General features: G+C 44.1%; 2 protein-coding genes across 6 annotated transcripts in view; one reads left to right on the forward strand and one right to left on the reverse strand.

Moving 5' to 3' along the window:
• The window catches only part of LOC135915994 (protein O-mannosyl-transferase Tmtc3-like), a 953,411-nt gene that overhangs the window by 24,637 nt on the left and 912,806 nt on the right, over positions 1-15,968 (forward strand). The window lies entirely within an intron of this gene.
• Positions 1-15,968, reverse strand: part of LOC135915992 (lysosomal protective protein-like) — a 268,663-nt gene that overhangs the window by 5,420 nt on the left and 247,275 nt on the right. For all 3 annotated transcript variants that reach the window (XM_065449182.1, XM_065449180.1, XM_065449181.2), the window contains 6 exons: positions 11,923-12,085; positions 9,884-10,129; positions 7,298-7,389; positions 3,397-3,496; positions 2,493-2,663; positions 1,282-1,403 (listed from right to left, as the gene is read on the reverse strand). In XM_065449182.1, the coding sequence (XP_065305254.1) occupies positions 1,282-1,403; positions 2,493-2,663; positions 3,397-3,496; positions 7,298-7,389; positions 9,884-10,129; positions 11,923-12,085 (894 nt within the window). The remainder of the gene's footprint in view (positions 1-1,281; positions 1,404-2,492; positions 2,664-3,396; positions 3,497-7,297; positions 7,390-9,883; positions 10,130-11,922; positions 12,086-15,968) is intronic.

Here is a 15,968-nt window from a genome sequence, read left to right on the forward strand (position 1 = left end):
TGATTTTGATGGAATCTTCTAGGGCCTACTAAACATATATAGCGGTACAGATTGACTACTTTGTGTTCTAAAGGAACCAAATATTAAACATGGCAAGTTTCGGGAACCTTTATTCAGCTAACGCGGCCCAAATGCGAATGACGTACCGGCGCTGGGGTGTCGGCGCGAAATTCAAATACTGATACTTGGACCTTCATTTTCTCATGTAATAATCAAACTCTTTTTTTGAAATGACTGCCTGCAGGGTTCTCAAACAATGCTTCATTAGTCTAAACTGATTTATTGTTTTGCTTTAGTGTCCCTTTAAGGAGTGCAAGAAGTGCTGCCTGTAGCATTCGAACATACTTTTACAAATGGAAACGTTACAAACAGCGCTAACTTATGTACTTATGTAACTTATGTACACGTAACTTATTTACTTATGTACTTACGTAACTTATGTAGCTATTACGCGAAAATGAAGGAGATCTAGGAAGCGTTTACGCAGTTGAAGTTTCACAAGGTACACTAATCGGTCGAACTGAGATCATACTTATTATATTAACAACCATATAAAACCTACAGACAACGAAGCCAAGGAAAGTATATAGGAAATGTAGAATTATGAGTGAGGGTCAAATTTACGATAAGTTTCTTAGTTTTATTAAATTTCCACATGTGAGAGCCGAAACCAGAACCTTCTGATGCTCTACCAATATAGCTACAGCGGCGGCTGTCCCTACGTTCGCTTTCTTTGGTATTTGCGTACATGCCCTAAACTTCGCCCTGGAAGCCAACACCACTCACGATATATGACGGCGGACGCGTAGCATCCGTTTAACTTGAGCCATTTCATAGGATACGCGAACTGAGGAGCAGGAAATTGGCCGAAAATCTTTCGTATGCTACCTCAATGCATAAAGGTCTCCAGAGTCAATGTCCTTGCTGGGCAATGAGTGATGAGTATCAGAGTAACACCAAGGGCCTAGATGTTGGCCCGCCAGGTGGAGCGTGGTGGCGCCACTGAATGCGTCATGTATCGCAGACATCCCGCGTGGAGTGCAGTATGCACAATGCGGAGCGCCTCAAGCTTTGCTCTGCTGCCAACGACGACACCGCACGCCTCAACATCCGAGTAACAGGGACCACTACGAGTTGTGAGCATTCACGAAAGGTCGCGAAGGGCAATCTTTGTAACGCAGAGGCTAAACTTTCTCAAAACACATTGTGTGACGCGATTTGCATGTCTGCATCCTTCAATACTAAGGCATTACGCATAATTGTTATAAAAATGGGACGTACGCGCATGGAACCCATTGCAACGGCGATTGACTGACGTGTAGAGCTTCGATTACATCCCGTCGGTTATAATAGAGTTGCATGTCTTCGTCGCTGGAGCAGTTTTCATCGTTAACTTCAAGGTTCTGAAAAAGTGCAGTCAGAAATGAAAAGTATTAGTATGCATCCGGAGGCGTCAGTTTGATCGCACGCTTCCGTGTAGTCTTTGTCTTCCTAATTAAGTCAATGTACCATGCGCAGAACACCAATTTCAAAGCACGTTGGAGACCAGTGCAACTATCACGCCGGTGCGAAAACTGCGAAAACGGTAGCACAACACAGTATAGACGTCCCGCAGCTGACAAAATGTTTGCTGTCCAGTTGAGATATATATATACAGATAAAGAGGTGACCAAAGTCAATATAGCTGCTATGCGACGAGTCGAGACAGCTACATTGTTTTTTCGCAGGTACAAGACGGCAGATAATTGCAATAAAAAGGGGAAAAACTTAGTTCTGTGTAAGCATGCACAGGAGCAAATAGCGAAGTACCTCTTGCGTCTGTTACTAAATTGTGAATCCATGTTGCAGTAGTGCTATAGGAGGACTAATAGCGAAGCATGTGGCGAACCACCGCTTAGACATGACAGCTTTTTAATCATACCATTCGTGATACTGGCGTGGGCCTCATCTAATAATGGTTTTAGGCTGAAGAACTGGCATGTTAAACTCCCGACCATTAGATACCTGTGCATATTTGCTCCGACATCTCGGCACGCGAACTAATGCAAGCTTTGTCAAAAATGTTCCAGAACCGAGCTCATAAAAATTATTTATTCAAACACGTATACAAGCTAATGTTTCTAGGTCTTCTTGAAGTAATCCTTTCGGCTACGTACACACCTGCCACCGTTTCTGGATGTCACGGAAGCATGTAGAGAAAGCTTCATCCGCTATTCTCTTCAGCACACCAGTGACAGCAGTTTGAATTGCTAGCATGCCATCATGACGCTTCTCTTTCAGCGGCAAACCAGTATCTACCCCATATTGTCACATAATATTGAGCTACTAAGACAGCAAACTAACTTCGCCAGTCTCCGCAAGTTTGCGCTGTTTGCGCCTTCATTTACACTCGATAAACGCTGTCGGCCTCTATTGTAAAATGCCCTAGTTTTATTCCGGTCTGCCCTCTACATATTTAAAACTTCTAGTGTCGAGAAGCAGGCATACTTTACCGTGGTTTGTTGAGCGATCGTCTTGCCCAGTATATGGTTCGTCGTATACTGACGCGTGACCTCTGGGAGGGGTGTCCAAAATTTCGAGCCTACTTCTGAGAGGTCGCATGGATCGTAGATGTTTTGAAAATTCAAGCCACTTTTGAAAACAATGTTGAAGGCTTTCAAAACCTGCAGACGGCATAAGCATAGGCTCAGTTAGGAATATCTTGTTTTGGGTTAGTTGGTTCATTGTTCTAATCAATAAGTAAATGGCACGAGGGAAACAGGCGACAGACTTAAAATGTCAGGCCGCAGACAAAGCAAGCACAAAAGCAATCCTTTCACGACACCTGCCTACACAGTCACTATGCGAAACGCAAGCTAATAGTATGTTGCCAGAAGTAATTAAGTATTTCTCAATTTATTTGAAGCTAGCGGAAGACACCTACATGTTTACTACTCGTGACAATGCCTCAACTACTCTGACGCGACTACTCTTACCACCCATCGCAAACACTCCTGCCATTTTACCCACAACGTATGCGTTGCTACACGAGGCTCCATAGTTGGGCAGCATTCTTGCATGAGACTTCTGCAAATATATTAACAAGACTTCTTTAGATAGCCCGCCTATGCGAAATCGCTTGGGAAGTACTGTGGGGTTAATTACTGTGTCAACCACCGATTTATTCTCTGTTCAATGCAACTAGCATACCACTGGCGGAGAAAAGTGAGCTGGGCAGTTACGTCGTAAATAAATGCAACCAAATTAGTGAAAATTCGGCGGTCAGCGTTACCACCTTTTAATTTTGACGAAGTGTACCATGAAACCCCACAAGCTTTTGGAAATAATATACATCTGCTGACGTTGAATTTTGACTTTTCTACAGCGACCTGCAAGAAGAAAGGAGTGGCTAAATACCGGAACTGCGCAGGCAGGCTTCGTGGGACTCATTGACATGTCGCACGTTTCTTCAGAGATGCTGTTGTTACAGCAGTTCGAAGTAATGTCATCCCAGAGGCTGCAAAAAAAAAAATTTTCCTTTGTTTAATAGGAGCACATCGATTATTTTCTCAGTGCTGTAGCTACAAAGGCCTGGATCAGAGTAATCTCATAATTAGTAAACAGTGATGCAGTGATGTACGACGTGAGCTTCTAGCAGCGAATGCTTTCTAACGTGCAGGCCACAACACTTTGAAACAAAAGTCAGACGTAGACTGTCGTAGCAACCGAACATTTCTAGCGGATTGCTATGTTTACGGTTTACTTCTTGAAGATGTCGACCTTTTTGCTAACACAGCCAACTCACTATAAAGCTAAGTAGTATTAACGTATTACAACGTTCACTTACCCTTATAATGAAAAGCACGTTATCACTCTTTTTTTTTACTTAAAAGTTTCAGGCTGCTTGTGTTTGGAATTAGTAGAAAATCTCAACACTGCAGTTCCTTGTCCTGCGGGGCTTTTATTCTATAGTTGTGCAGTAAGGTGTACTGAGATATACGTAATGAGGTTTCTTCGGAAGTCGAGTTATGACAGCTGCACGAAACATTCCGCGTAGCCAGTGGGATGCGTAAGGTGCAGCAGCTAAAAAGAAGGCTGACAAGGTGTGAGCATGGAGAAAAGCATGCCTCTTTCGCCATTACCTCGCGACGAATGAAGAATGCCTGGGCTGGAGAACACCACCCCGATCACCGCACTGTCACAAGCGTAAGACGCATTGTGGTATAAGGGGTAGGGGACTTGCGTTTTGTATAAACGTGATGCACTGTGTTCTAGTTTGTTATCAATAATAAACTTATTGATTGAAAAATAATAATAAACTGATTGTTTTCCGATTCCAAGCCTCGTGGTCCCCGTATATGCGATGGATATTTACGGTGTCATAGAATGATACCATCCTTCTCAGCCTCAACACACACTTCACGTAGTGACAGTGACAGTGGGGAGCAATAAACGGCGACTTTAGAGGGCCTCTGTGTAACGCGAGAGGTAGGCAGTCAGCACATTTTCCTCTGGTGTGCCGGTGTTTAGGCCATCGCAATATGTTCCCTCAGGTTGCAACAAAAAAAAAAGGCATGGTAGCATTTTTCTTTTTGTTAAAGAAATATGCTTATCTGCCTACGTATCCTGATCTTGCAAAGTGGCGATAATGCAGAATGTCTTGTTTCTTATGAATATGCAACCTGTCTTAGAATGTATAATTAGAACGTAGCTCCTACGTTCGTAACTTGTACGCAGTCTGGTTAAACAAATGTCTAAGTGACGCTATTGCGTGCAATTAGTTGAGTTCATCGGTCAGTGTTTCTTTTAAAGGGAAGCTTTCTTTGCGGAGCGTGACGTGTTCTGATGACGCAATAATTTGACTGTGGAGAAAACGAGGGGATGTGGTACGGAAGAGGCTGTGAGAGGGCGGAGGAGGAGGAGGAGAAGATGCAGTGGCGACTGATTAATTGCTTAAGTGATGACGTCATCCTATAACCGCGATGACTGCGCAGATGTACTCGGTCGTGCCTCAGTGGCGTGTGTTATACCGGTCCTGTGAGTTGGCGAGCTGCGTAACACTATACAGGTAGCTCCAAATGGAGCAGCCTGTCGATCAGTGGAGAGACGTAGCATATAAAGCTGCGTTAGCCAAAAGAAGAGAATATCGACAGCTGCGATATTCATGACAGTCGAACAACGAGAAATTTCGCTTACTTCGACAATAATTTTTCGATAGTTTGTCCATGTGTATCTCGTTTTTTTTCATAAGTTGCCACGCGGAGAAATGTCAAAATAAAATAAAAACACAAACGTACGCTTTGCGCAGATACAGTAGGAGTGACCTTTGAAATGTGTTGTCCAGAAGCCATCGTTCGACCATAGTCATCAAATCGGTGAATTCGGAACCCGAAAGCTTAGAATGCCTGTTGACGGACCCCAAAATAGATGCGCACCCACTACGGGCTCCGGAAGAGAACACTTTGAAGACTAGACATGGTATTCGCACTATACCCCAGTTCATGCTTGACACCCCCCCCCCCCCCCCCCTACAAATAAACAGGGTCAAATAAACATAAACGAGCGCCCGATAGCTTATGTGTGTACCTACCTTTTGTCGTGGTCTTTCTTAGCACTCTTTTGTCAAGTATTCGTATTTACCAACTAGCCAAAGTTTCCCTGCTACTGCAGTATATCCCAGGTTCAAGTGACGGTACGTGTAAAGGTCGCTATTGCCCAGAGAAACTTCATTCATGTGCGAAAGGACTGGTGAAAAGCAGCAGACATGAGCGGGAGAATAAAACATGCGTGTCTCGTCAGAGGATATATTTTCGGGCAATGAAGACGGAGCGGAAGTCAGAAGGAATGGGAACAGGGACTCCAAGTAGGAGAAAAAGCTAGCATTTCGATCCGTCAGGTCACTGTATGGGCCCTGACTCCGTGCTTGCATCCAGTGAACTCTTGCATCCAGTGAAGACTTTCTAGGCGTATGAATTTGTCAACAGGTGCGCAGTATTTTGTTCTCTTGTTCAATGGGCTTAACTGTGCTGAGTAAGTCACCTTACGAATGGTAGAGCGCATGAGAGAGAGAGATAGATAGAACGAGACGTTGTTTCAGCACCGGAACTCAATTTCAACTAATGTTTTTTTTTTTATTTACTTTCTTAGGTCCCAGCTCGTGGCTTCGCTTGAGTATGTCGGCCTCGTTGACGTTGGTTAACTAGTCGACAGCTTCAATCGGATCGCGTATAGCCCGCAGCACAAGGAACAATTTATCTGGAAAATCTGCTGCATAGTTCTGGGCAACTTAGATTCGAGGATGTCTACGGCACAAGAAATCTCCTTGTCTTTACAGCGTGTTAACACCCCCCCCCCCCCTCCCTGTAGATTACCCAGCCTCCTCTAGTGATAGTCTTCTTAGTCGATCACCGATCCCCAGTTACAGTTGTCTCGCACGTGGAAGAAGCTTGGTTATCTTGTTGGTCATGGTCGTCGTGCAATACCACGGAGGAAGAACATCCAAGACCGCACTTAAGGGACAATCTTCGCAGAAAGAAAGATGGAGGGCCGGGACTCCCAGAATGAGATACCTTTTAAACTTTCTTGCTTCCTCTCGCTTTAGCAAACTACGGTATGGCGTTGAGTATTTCTCTTATCGGTGTGAGGCGAGGGAGTCGTAATTTCTCTCATGGTGTCTCTATTGATTTTTCGTTGTGTTCAAACCACCGAGAAAGTCGACTGGTCAGCATTAGGTCAAACAATTAACACATCGTTGGGGTCAAAGAAATGGGCCGGAAAGCTTCATAACTCGTTCACGGGTAGTCTGCTGTAGGTATGAGCGCAGCGACCAAGTGTTGACTACTAAGCGGAAGATTGCTCAGTGTCTCTGATAGCACTATTTTCCGAAAAATTTCAGGCAAATGCTAATATGCCCATGATGTTACCCGGGGTTAAAATCAAAAGTGTACCTTAGAAGTTACGAACGAGAAATGCGGCCTTGATAGGACCTTCAAGGGTTGCTCCGTGAAGCGTGGTAATGTCGTCATTACATGACTTTATGGAATCAGCAGGGATTGTTCAACATCCAAATTTTACACGGCATGTTGACAGAAATTAAGGCAATGCGTAATAAAGCTCCACCAACCTATCATCGTGTGCTGTAGTTAACAAAAAAAGTGACAGCGTGCTGGTCACATGACTACGTCAATATCGGAAAACACCGAAAGACCAAAAAAAAAAAACTATGGTCTCAAACCCAAATCTATAAGCGTTCAAATCTCCAACAGTGCCATGTGTGTACCATTGTTCATGAAGAAAACAGATTGGTATCAAAACTTACTCGACTCCCAAAAGGCTGTGGTAATTAGCATAAAATACGGTGGCTTTGAAGTGCAGTTTGAAATCCACAGCTCCGTTTCCAATGGCATAACCCTTGGCAAGAAAAAAAAAAGACAGAAAATCACAAGTCAGCATCTATTATTAGTGCGCAAGATGAGGAATAATTTATTGCGTCGCATCTAATTTTGCAGATTGCGAATTTGTGAATACAAGAAATCATGCACGGCACTATATTCTTCCTTTTATTTATTCAAAGGCTACTTGCACAAGTGATGGTGGAACGCATCTTGAAGACGTCCCTAAAGTGTATAATTTCCTCCTCTCCCTTTCGCCTTCTTCATTTTATTTCAAGCTCACACTCAGTAATAAAAGATACTTACGTTCTAAAAATGGCAAATTAATTAGGGCACAAATTCGTTAAATCTTCAGAACTTGTTAACGCGACAGGTCTACAGTTTAGATGTTTTATTTAAATGGATTACTGACGCGCTCTTTGGGCACTATCCTGTGAGCGCCATAGATTTTCGACATCGCTCCAAATGCAGTTATAACAGGAAAGAATCAGCCACCAAACGGCTATCACCGCGACAATGTACCATATATAGATTTTAGCATGCATACATATATGCACATTTCTCATTTCTGAAGCTGCTGAGCATGCAGCAAAAGCAGCGTGACGTCTGAAGAACGCTGTGGAAAGTCTATAAAACAAGCGAAATTTGACTGCTGGTATGCATATGGCAAATGAAAATGCGCACTCTGTTTGTGTAGTGCGAGAGGAAACGCAGTTAGACGTCGTTCTTGTTAAAAACCTGGTGCCTCACTTAATTATAGAGAACCGCAGCCACTAAGGCGTGAAAGCTTACAATGCTGCCATGTACTGGTGCACATCCGAAAGATGCCCTAAATACGTGTATACGGAGCTTCGTGCCCGTTCAGCCAAAGTTACTGCTGGCGATTCTATCACCATCTCAGCTTTCCAAGAGAGGCCCATAACAAAGTTAAATAAGAAAATATTCTGGGAAAATTGCACGACTTCCGCTATACAGCTTATCCCAGGTAACGCGGGCTAAGCTATTTAAAACGAGGGGTTACGAGATGCGAAGACAGGACCAACGGGGTTTTTTTGCCGACACCTTGTGCAAACTGGATGGTTGTTTCCTGTGATCGTTTCATGAGTGATTAATCAAAATTAATCACATAAATAATAAATATCCGCGTAGTTACATGCGCTCGAATATCAAATTGTGTGTCCCATTCGAAAACACCGTATTCAACAGTTTCCAGCTTGCTACGCTTTTTTTTCCCGTTGCTTTTGTCGCGGTTTAATGTCGTGCGGGCAAAACGTGAACAAAAAACGAGCGCCTCGAGTGCCCGATGGCTGCGCCTTGTAAAGAAATATTTCGAACCACCAACTACTCAGTGTTTTTCATTAAAATTTCTTTCTGGGCGAGTTGGTGCATACTTGACATAAAAATTGTAACAGCGCAAACACATGCACTGCTCAGTGGTTGACTGCTGCGACCGCGAGACGCTCTGTGCTAAAGCAGTGCGCACCGGCTCAGGGCGGCGATAACGAGTGAAGCGAAGAAAAACAAAAAACGGCTTTTTTTTGCTGAGTGCTGACGTTACACCGCCGCCTTGTCACTTAGTGCGTCCAGCAAAACAGGCACTGAGTAGCGTTAGTTTCTAAAAACACCATATTGAGAAGCGCTGGAAGGAAGCGTGGAGGAGAGGCAGCCAGGAGCGTTTCTTATTGCTGACGCTAAGCGCGAAGAACATGGATGACGCCGAGTGCAGCTTTAAAGATTGAAGCGAGTTTGGTACTTCTAGAACATTTTCCATGGTTAGCCCCAGTCGCTTTTCAGTCATACAATGCGTTAAAAACAAAACGGCACACTTCAGCGATTTCCACTGCCATTAACTAATTTACTGCGACAGCAGCAGTTTTTCAGAGTCGACACCTCCATATTCTCAAGAACCTGTTTGTAGTGCACACAACATCGTGTTCGACGGCTACATTATTCTCTGCGGTGACTTCCGAAGTTTATTTACAGACGCCATCACTCTTAGTTTGCTTGGCGTACAATAAAAAAAAAAACTGTTTATTGCTAGGCGCGTGTTGCGCGGTATTATAAAACTCCCTTTATTCAATCATTATGACTACGTTAACTAATCGACGAATTAGAATTTTACATATCCCATTTTAATTTCCTTGACTCTATATTTGGCAAGTTTAATTTGTGCTCCTAGATTCCTTAGGTTGCCCATGAGAAATATTGAATTGGGCTCTTCGAGTGTTACACTACAAGTTTACCTTACAAGCGCCTATTCTTAGCAACCAATTATGCTTATGCTAATTATCCATCATCATTAAAATAGTGCAATGAAATTTGCCGTTTTTTTACTTTCTCTATATAAAATTTCTTCTTCGTATCTCTTCCAGCCTGGCCATTACAATGACACTAAGAAGCTGTTCCACATACATTACTGCTCTGCGCAACAAAACGAAAGAGTTACTCTTTAAGCATGTATGCCGTTTATGGTTTCAGCATTTAGATACCGACTACGGAAATTACTTGCTTACCTTGAGATTCAGTCCTTGTGGGTTTCTCAGAATTCGCTGCATGAGAAGCGAGACGAAAATGCCTCCATAGCTGTCGCCTATCGCGTAGAAATCATTCTTCTTAAACTGAGGGTATTTTTCGAAAAAATCCAGCAGCGCCACATAGTTATCTTCGGTTGCCTTGGTATCGTCACTAGCGTAGTCTCCGGTGGGATCGTAGGAGAAACCCACGCCCGCCGGTGATTCCAAGAATATGATATTTGTGACCTGGAACAAAACTTGGTTATACCGAGTGTCGTCACGTTAAGAGTGAAGCGCTCAGCTTGCAAATGAACGAACCAACTGCGCGTTGTTCGTTTCGTGCGCGCTTGTGCGTGATACGGGAATCGAGCTCGCTTAACGGTCTAGTACTCGCGCGGAATCGTGCTTTCAGTTTGCGCAAGGCTTTGTACGAATGTCAAAATTTTCACGAGTGTGTCTGCGCTCCCTTTCTTGCGAAAAGCACTTCCGGCCGCTCAGCTCAAGTCCCCATAACACGTGCACACTGAATGCCGCGTACTCCGCATACTTCACGGTGCAAGATGATTTTAAAGGAGCTCTGCCACGCACCTATTCGCCATTTCGTGAATTTTGGTTCATGGCACTGTGTCCTTTTTATAGCGTCACGATGCGCGCTACCCCGTCATTAAATATGAAACCCGCCATTGGCGGGTTTGTCCGGACGCTTGAGTGGAACGCGCTCACTGTGCAGAGTGAACGACGAGAAAGAGAATAAGTAAAAAAGGAAGCACGGCATCTCATGCCTTGCTAAGTAATGCGAGCACCGCATGAGCTGCACTGCGCCTCAACGAGAGTGCTGGCAACTGGAAAAGTAGAGGGTTTGCAGGTGAAACTCACGAAGGTGGGGGCCGGCGGAGGGAGGGTTTCGCAGAGCCCCTTTAAGATATTAATGAAAGCATTGGACCAAGTTCTCTCAAAATGTCCTTTAGAATCCGCCATCCATTCAGAACTCAGGAATATAAAGCAATTTGATGCGTAGTGTGACCATTTAATAGTTCGTTATTTTTTTTTTCACTGCTTCGACAGCATGCACAGCCTTGGTGCACCGCGGCTTTCTCGCTTGCACAGTGCAGTCATGCCGCGTAGTCGCATCATAGACCTCGTAAAGCTACATAAGCAGTTTTTAACCGGGATATATTGCACTCCGTGATCCACTGAAATAGTCATCACGTTTTTAAATATAAATGTAATCGAACTAATGCCTATGAGGAGGAGGAGGAGGATGACGACAACTACGACAACCAGAACAACAAAGCGCAGATACATCGTAAAATGCCCTGCTTTGGGATCTACTACCTGACCACTTATGGCTGGATGATGACAAACAACAGCGTCAAACTCAAGGTGGCCTGTGAGATCAATTATGCTGTTTTATAGAGTTGAAAGACGTGTGCTGCGAGGCACCTGTGGCGATCTGTTCGAGTGAAGCTGCCTTCTCCATATTAATGAATATCAAACCGAAAATGTGAAGTCCAGAACACCTTCAACCATGCTTCAGACCCAGACTGTTACAAATAGAACCTGACCTAGGCGTCCTCGCTTCTTGACGCTTTAGAAACACGCTTCTTCTTTATCCTTTATTGTGGACCGTAAGTACTGATTTAAGCATTTAAATTCGATTTTGGCAGCCGAGAACGCCACCTGTATTAGATGATGTGGTCCTATATTGGACGTTTCTTTCTCGGTGCGCGATTCTGATAAAAGAGAGATAGAGAGAGAGAGAGAGAAAATAAAAGATAAAAAGGCAGAGTGGTTAACCAGAGAAGCTGCCCGGTTGGCTCCTTGGCACTGTGCATAGAAGGTGCCCTTATGGGTACCCTGGATTTCAGCAGGACAAGAGCTCTGTGATGGCCAAACATATGAGAAACACTGCTCAACTAAACGCTGCAGACACTGTCTGCGCATTGGTGACGCTGGTTCGAAAATCTATAAATGATCACATGGTAAATGGTTACCAGGCACGACGTAATGCAATCACTGGTCAAGCGAAATCTACTCACCTTGTTCCAGCTGTATGGGTTCATGGTCACGTTTACGCCAAGTGGTCCTATGCGGAATGGGCCCGACTCTGTGGCCACAGCCGTGAGCGCACTGCAACCGGGCCCCCCAGTCAGCCACAGCAGCAATGGGTCGCCGGCAGGTGACTGTTGACTCTCCATAAACCTTCGCAACGCAAAATACAAAAGTCAGGGTCTTTGAACGTGTACAGTTCAAGTTTTCCATGATGTTCACCGTAGGCCGCAGTTATTTGTAGCTTTGTGCTACTTTCGGAAGGATGCCACTTTTCCCCTTCATGAGCCTTTTTCGCGGCACTCAATTGCTTGCGGCATTCTTCAAGTAAACGAGAAGGATAGGAAGAAACCTTTCCAGTGTTTTACGTTGCTATGAAGATAACTACGCTGAACGGCGTAATAAGCCATATTAGTCTGCACTAAATAATACAAATTAAGTAATACCAAGTAATGAGAACTGATAAGCTGCGGTTGAACGAAAGACGCCTCAGGCTGGAACCCACATTTCTGCATGGGGACTTCATCAGCGCAGTAGTCATTTGTTGGCCCACTGCTGATCAGATCGTCACGCTCTTCCTTGAAGCCTTTGTCGTACAAGTCATACGAAGTAACACTTAGGTGATACTAAGTAAAACTAGCAATATTAAGTAATACTAAATAGTATTGTGATAGTAAATAAGAAAAAGTAATGCATGTATTAAAACTTTGCTAAGTAATGCGACTTCAAAGATGTTTTAGAGATTCCGTCCTTTGGTACTGTCCTGACATTCGCTATTTGCGCGCTGAGTCTTGTTTGAGAACTCAAGGGGAAGCTTTTAATTTTTATCGAACGTATATGATCTACACTGGCTGCATGATTTTTGATAGGCTGTAGATAACCTTCTCGGACTTTCGTTTTATACTTGTGCGAAGTCTCGCTCATTTCGTGCAAGTTCCTTAGCAAGCTTAATAACTCGGCAGTTGTCGCTTCCGACAACGGCCAGTAATTTAGCCCGAACCTACGTAATGTTGTCCCTTATGTTTTACTGCACACTTGTCGGGATGAAGACTTGAGCTGGGTGAAAGAGAGATCAGGAGGGCTCCGGGGAGAGCGAAGAAGACGGGTCGTTGAATGGCTTTCGTTCCTTGCATTACCTTTTTCTTTTTCTTTAATCACATAAACTAAGATACTGAAAAATAAGCACAAAAAGAGACTTTGAAAGAAGTGGTCGGCTAGCGGCGCACGTAGGTCGCGCGTCGCAGGTCATTGCACATTCTACACTGCTAGTGTATATGAAGAATTCCGCTTGCGTCATGTTTTCACTAAAAAAAAAAGCAATTCAAAATTCAGACCGCATTTCCCCCTAACGACCCTACAAATGTCCTGACGACACACACCGCGCGACGGTAGCAAGATTTTACCTTTTTCGAGTACTTCTCTCCGTGCTTTTATTTTTCATCACTTCCGCTCGCCTTGAGTGACGTCACGCACATACCACATCTGCGCCACGCAGTTCACTTACGGTGCTGCTGGCAACGGTTTCGTCTTTCTACCTGTCGAACGTGTCTGTGCATTTAATCCGCCACATTGCTGTTGTACGCGGGTGCTGGGGAGCGTCGGCGCAACTTGCGCCATCACCTCATGCCGAGAACTTTTTTTGCAGTGGCCAGCTGCAGAGGAACCCCACAAGAGCCCCTTGCTGACGTAGCTATTTCTTTGCTTCTGCCTGCCCCTAGGGATCGCAGGCAAGCTGCATCGGGCCCGTTACTGCATGCGTGATGCCCGTGGCTCTGGGCGAGCAATGCGCAGTCATGCGACGCCTGTTGCCTTTACCATTTTTATTGCCAATGACAACGTACCCTGCTCTCCCTGTCAAGAAAACCTGGCACGAATGGCTTTCCTCTTCAGTAACAAAATTATGGTGGTACTGGTACGAGGAAGTACTTATGAAGGATAGCTATTTATAAAAGTATTATAAAGGATTGCTGAAAGTTGCATACCCAAGTTCGAATGGTCACGTTCCAGCAAACCTTAGTGGACAAAGTTAGGTTCACGTTACCACTATAGCATCTTATCATATGCGGACTAATGAAGAGGGATCGGAAAAAACGTTGTGTGAGACAAATCTATGAACATGACTAATCTAATAGGTAAATTTTGTCACGATACTTTTCCATCGAGTAACAGATTTGAACTGTTATGGCGAAATCAAAGGGCGGAACAGCACAGCGCAAATTATCTCAATACTAACTTACCTACATTATCTTTTTTCAGCGACCGTTCTTAACCATCTAAGCACTATTACAGACTCATCACGCGGCTGAAAATGCACTTAGATGTATCCGAAATTTCGAGAATGTTGGGCGCTATAATGTAAAGCTATTGCGAACTTTGCTGTCAGAATTCTGCAATTATCCCTCCAACGATTGGTCAAAAAATTTTCCAACCACCACCCACTTCACTTGTCTGCCACGCGTAGTAACACGAGACCGTGTCTCGTGTCCCGAGACCGAACGAAAGAAAATAATTTGTGATTCGACGCCTATTTTACAATTAGCGTAAGAGGAGTTGTTTGAAAAATTGCCATACATCAAACTTTCTCGGGCTGCGCCCACTTTGCCTGTCTGTCACGCGGCGTCACAAAACCGCGAAAACTCCCCGCATCAAAGACGTGTACGCGTTAAAGACGCAATAAGATGCCGAACAAAACTGAATTTCTTTTCCGAATAGCCGGAGAGTGCCCCGTTCCGAAAGCAATAGAAGATGGCTGCCCGCCGACCACTGTGGCACTGACTACTCGGAGCTGCCGGGGTACATGGATTTACTTGCGTATGATAGAAGATTTTGCGTGGTAGTACAACGTTATCGAGATCTTGCAGCGCGTATGCACATTGCTCTTCCAATTCTACTTTGCTGAGGATCCCTTTTGGCTGCATTTTTAACCTTCCGTTGCACGCAGCCGCGATTTTCGGCCAGCCATCGCAAGCTAAGCAAGGCATATCGGACCAATCGCAGACGTCGGCACCACCCTCTTCATCCGGTTATCTACTTTTACTGTGATGGCTCGGCCCCATCGAAACTCTCTCCACTTGAGCGTGCTCCTCGGCTCTTCTCAGTTAGATAAGAAAAACTGTTAAATGTAGGCAATGCTATTCTCTTTGAAAGCAAAATAAAGTGACATCCTATTAACGAGAAGCGTTTGACTGGGCTTTTCAAACAACGCTGTGGGTTATCACCCGATGCTTGCGTCACTGGTTACGTAACCTTGACGTGAGGAGATTGGAATAAAAACAGATTGGAATAGTTTTGCGCTGTAGGGCCCGTTGTTGCCGATTCTATAGCGAAAGAGTCTTATCTAATCTAATGGCACATCCGACTAAAATGGTGGCGTAAAATCTGTAATATACACGTGCACCAGCGATTACCTTGGAATGTACAATGATTCGCGTACAAATTGGCACGCTTTATTCGTATATCAAATTTCTGCGACCGACGACTGCTCGCCGCTATCGCTGTTCTTGTCTTGCTGGGCCCAATTTCGCCCGATAAAGACTTTCTTCTTTAAGATTGTTACGAAATTGTTTTGGTCTTTAATTATGTATTATTCTTTTTACCTTTTTAACTGCGTATCAATACTTGGGCAACTGACTGTTCATGGGCACAACAAATATTTTTTCAATTTTTAACTGGCATATTTAGCATATCTTCTTTACCCGTACTGCAACGTGGCTATACTCAATAGCAAGTTAAAAAAGAATGGTTAATTGGGTCGCAAGGTCGCATTGTTCTGCTTTGAACGATGTAGAGTGTGTAGGAACGATTCTACGACTACCAGAAATTTTGACATGTCTCTCAGGGCATAATAAATAATAAATAAAACGTAACTTCTTCCTGGCAAAAACTTATTTATCGATCACAGTGGCACCTTTAATGGATTAAATTTGATCAAGGTCTACATATTTCCTTCCTCTTGCTTTGCTTTCTTTAATAATCTGGGTCAGTGGCGATGAGATACCCGTATCCTTCTTCGTCCACAACACCTAACGTAATATTT

Source organism: Dermacentor albipictus, chromosome 1 (assembly GCF_038994185.2).
Source record: "Dermacentor albipictus isolate Rhodes 1998 colony chromosome 1, USDA_Dalb.pri_finalv2, whole genome shotgun sequence".
Taxonomy (NCBI): Eukaryota; Metazoa; Arthropoda; class Arachnida; order Ixodida; family Ixodidae; genus Dermacentor; species Dermacentor albipictus.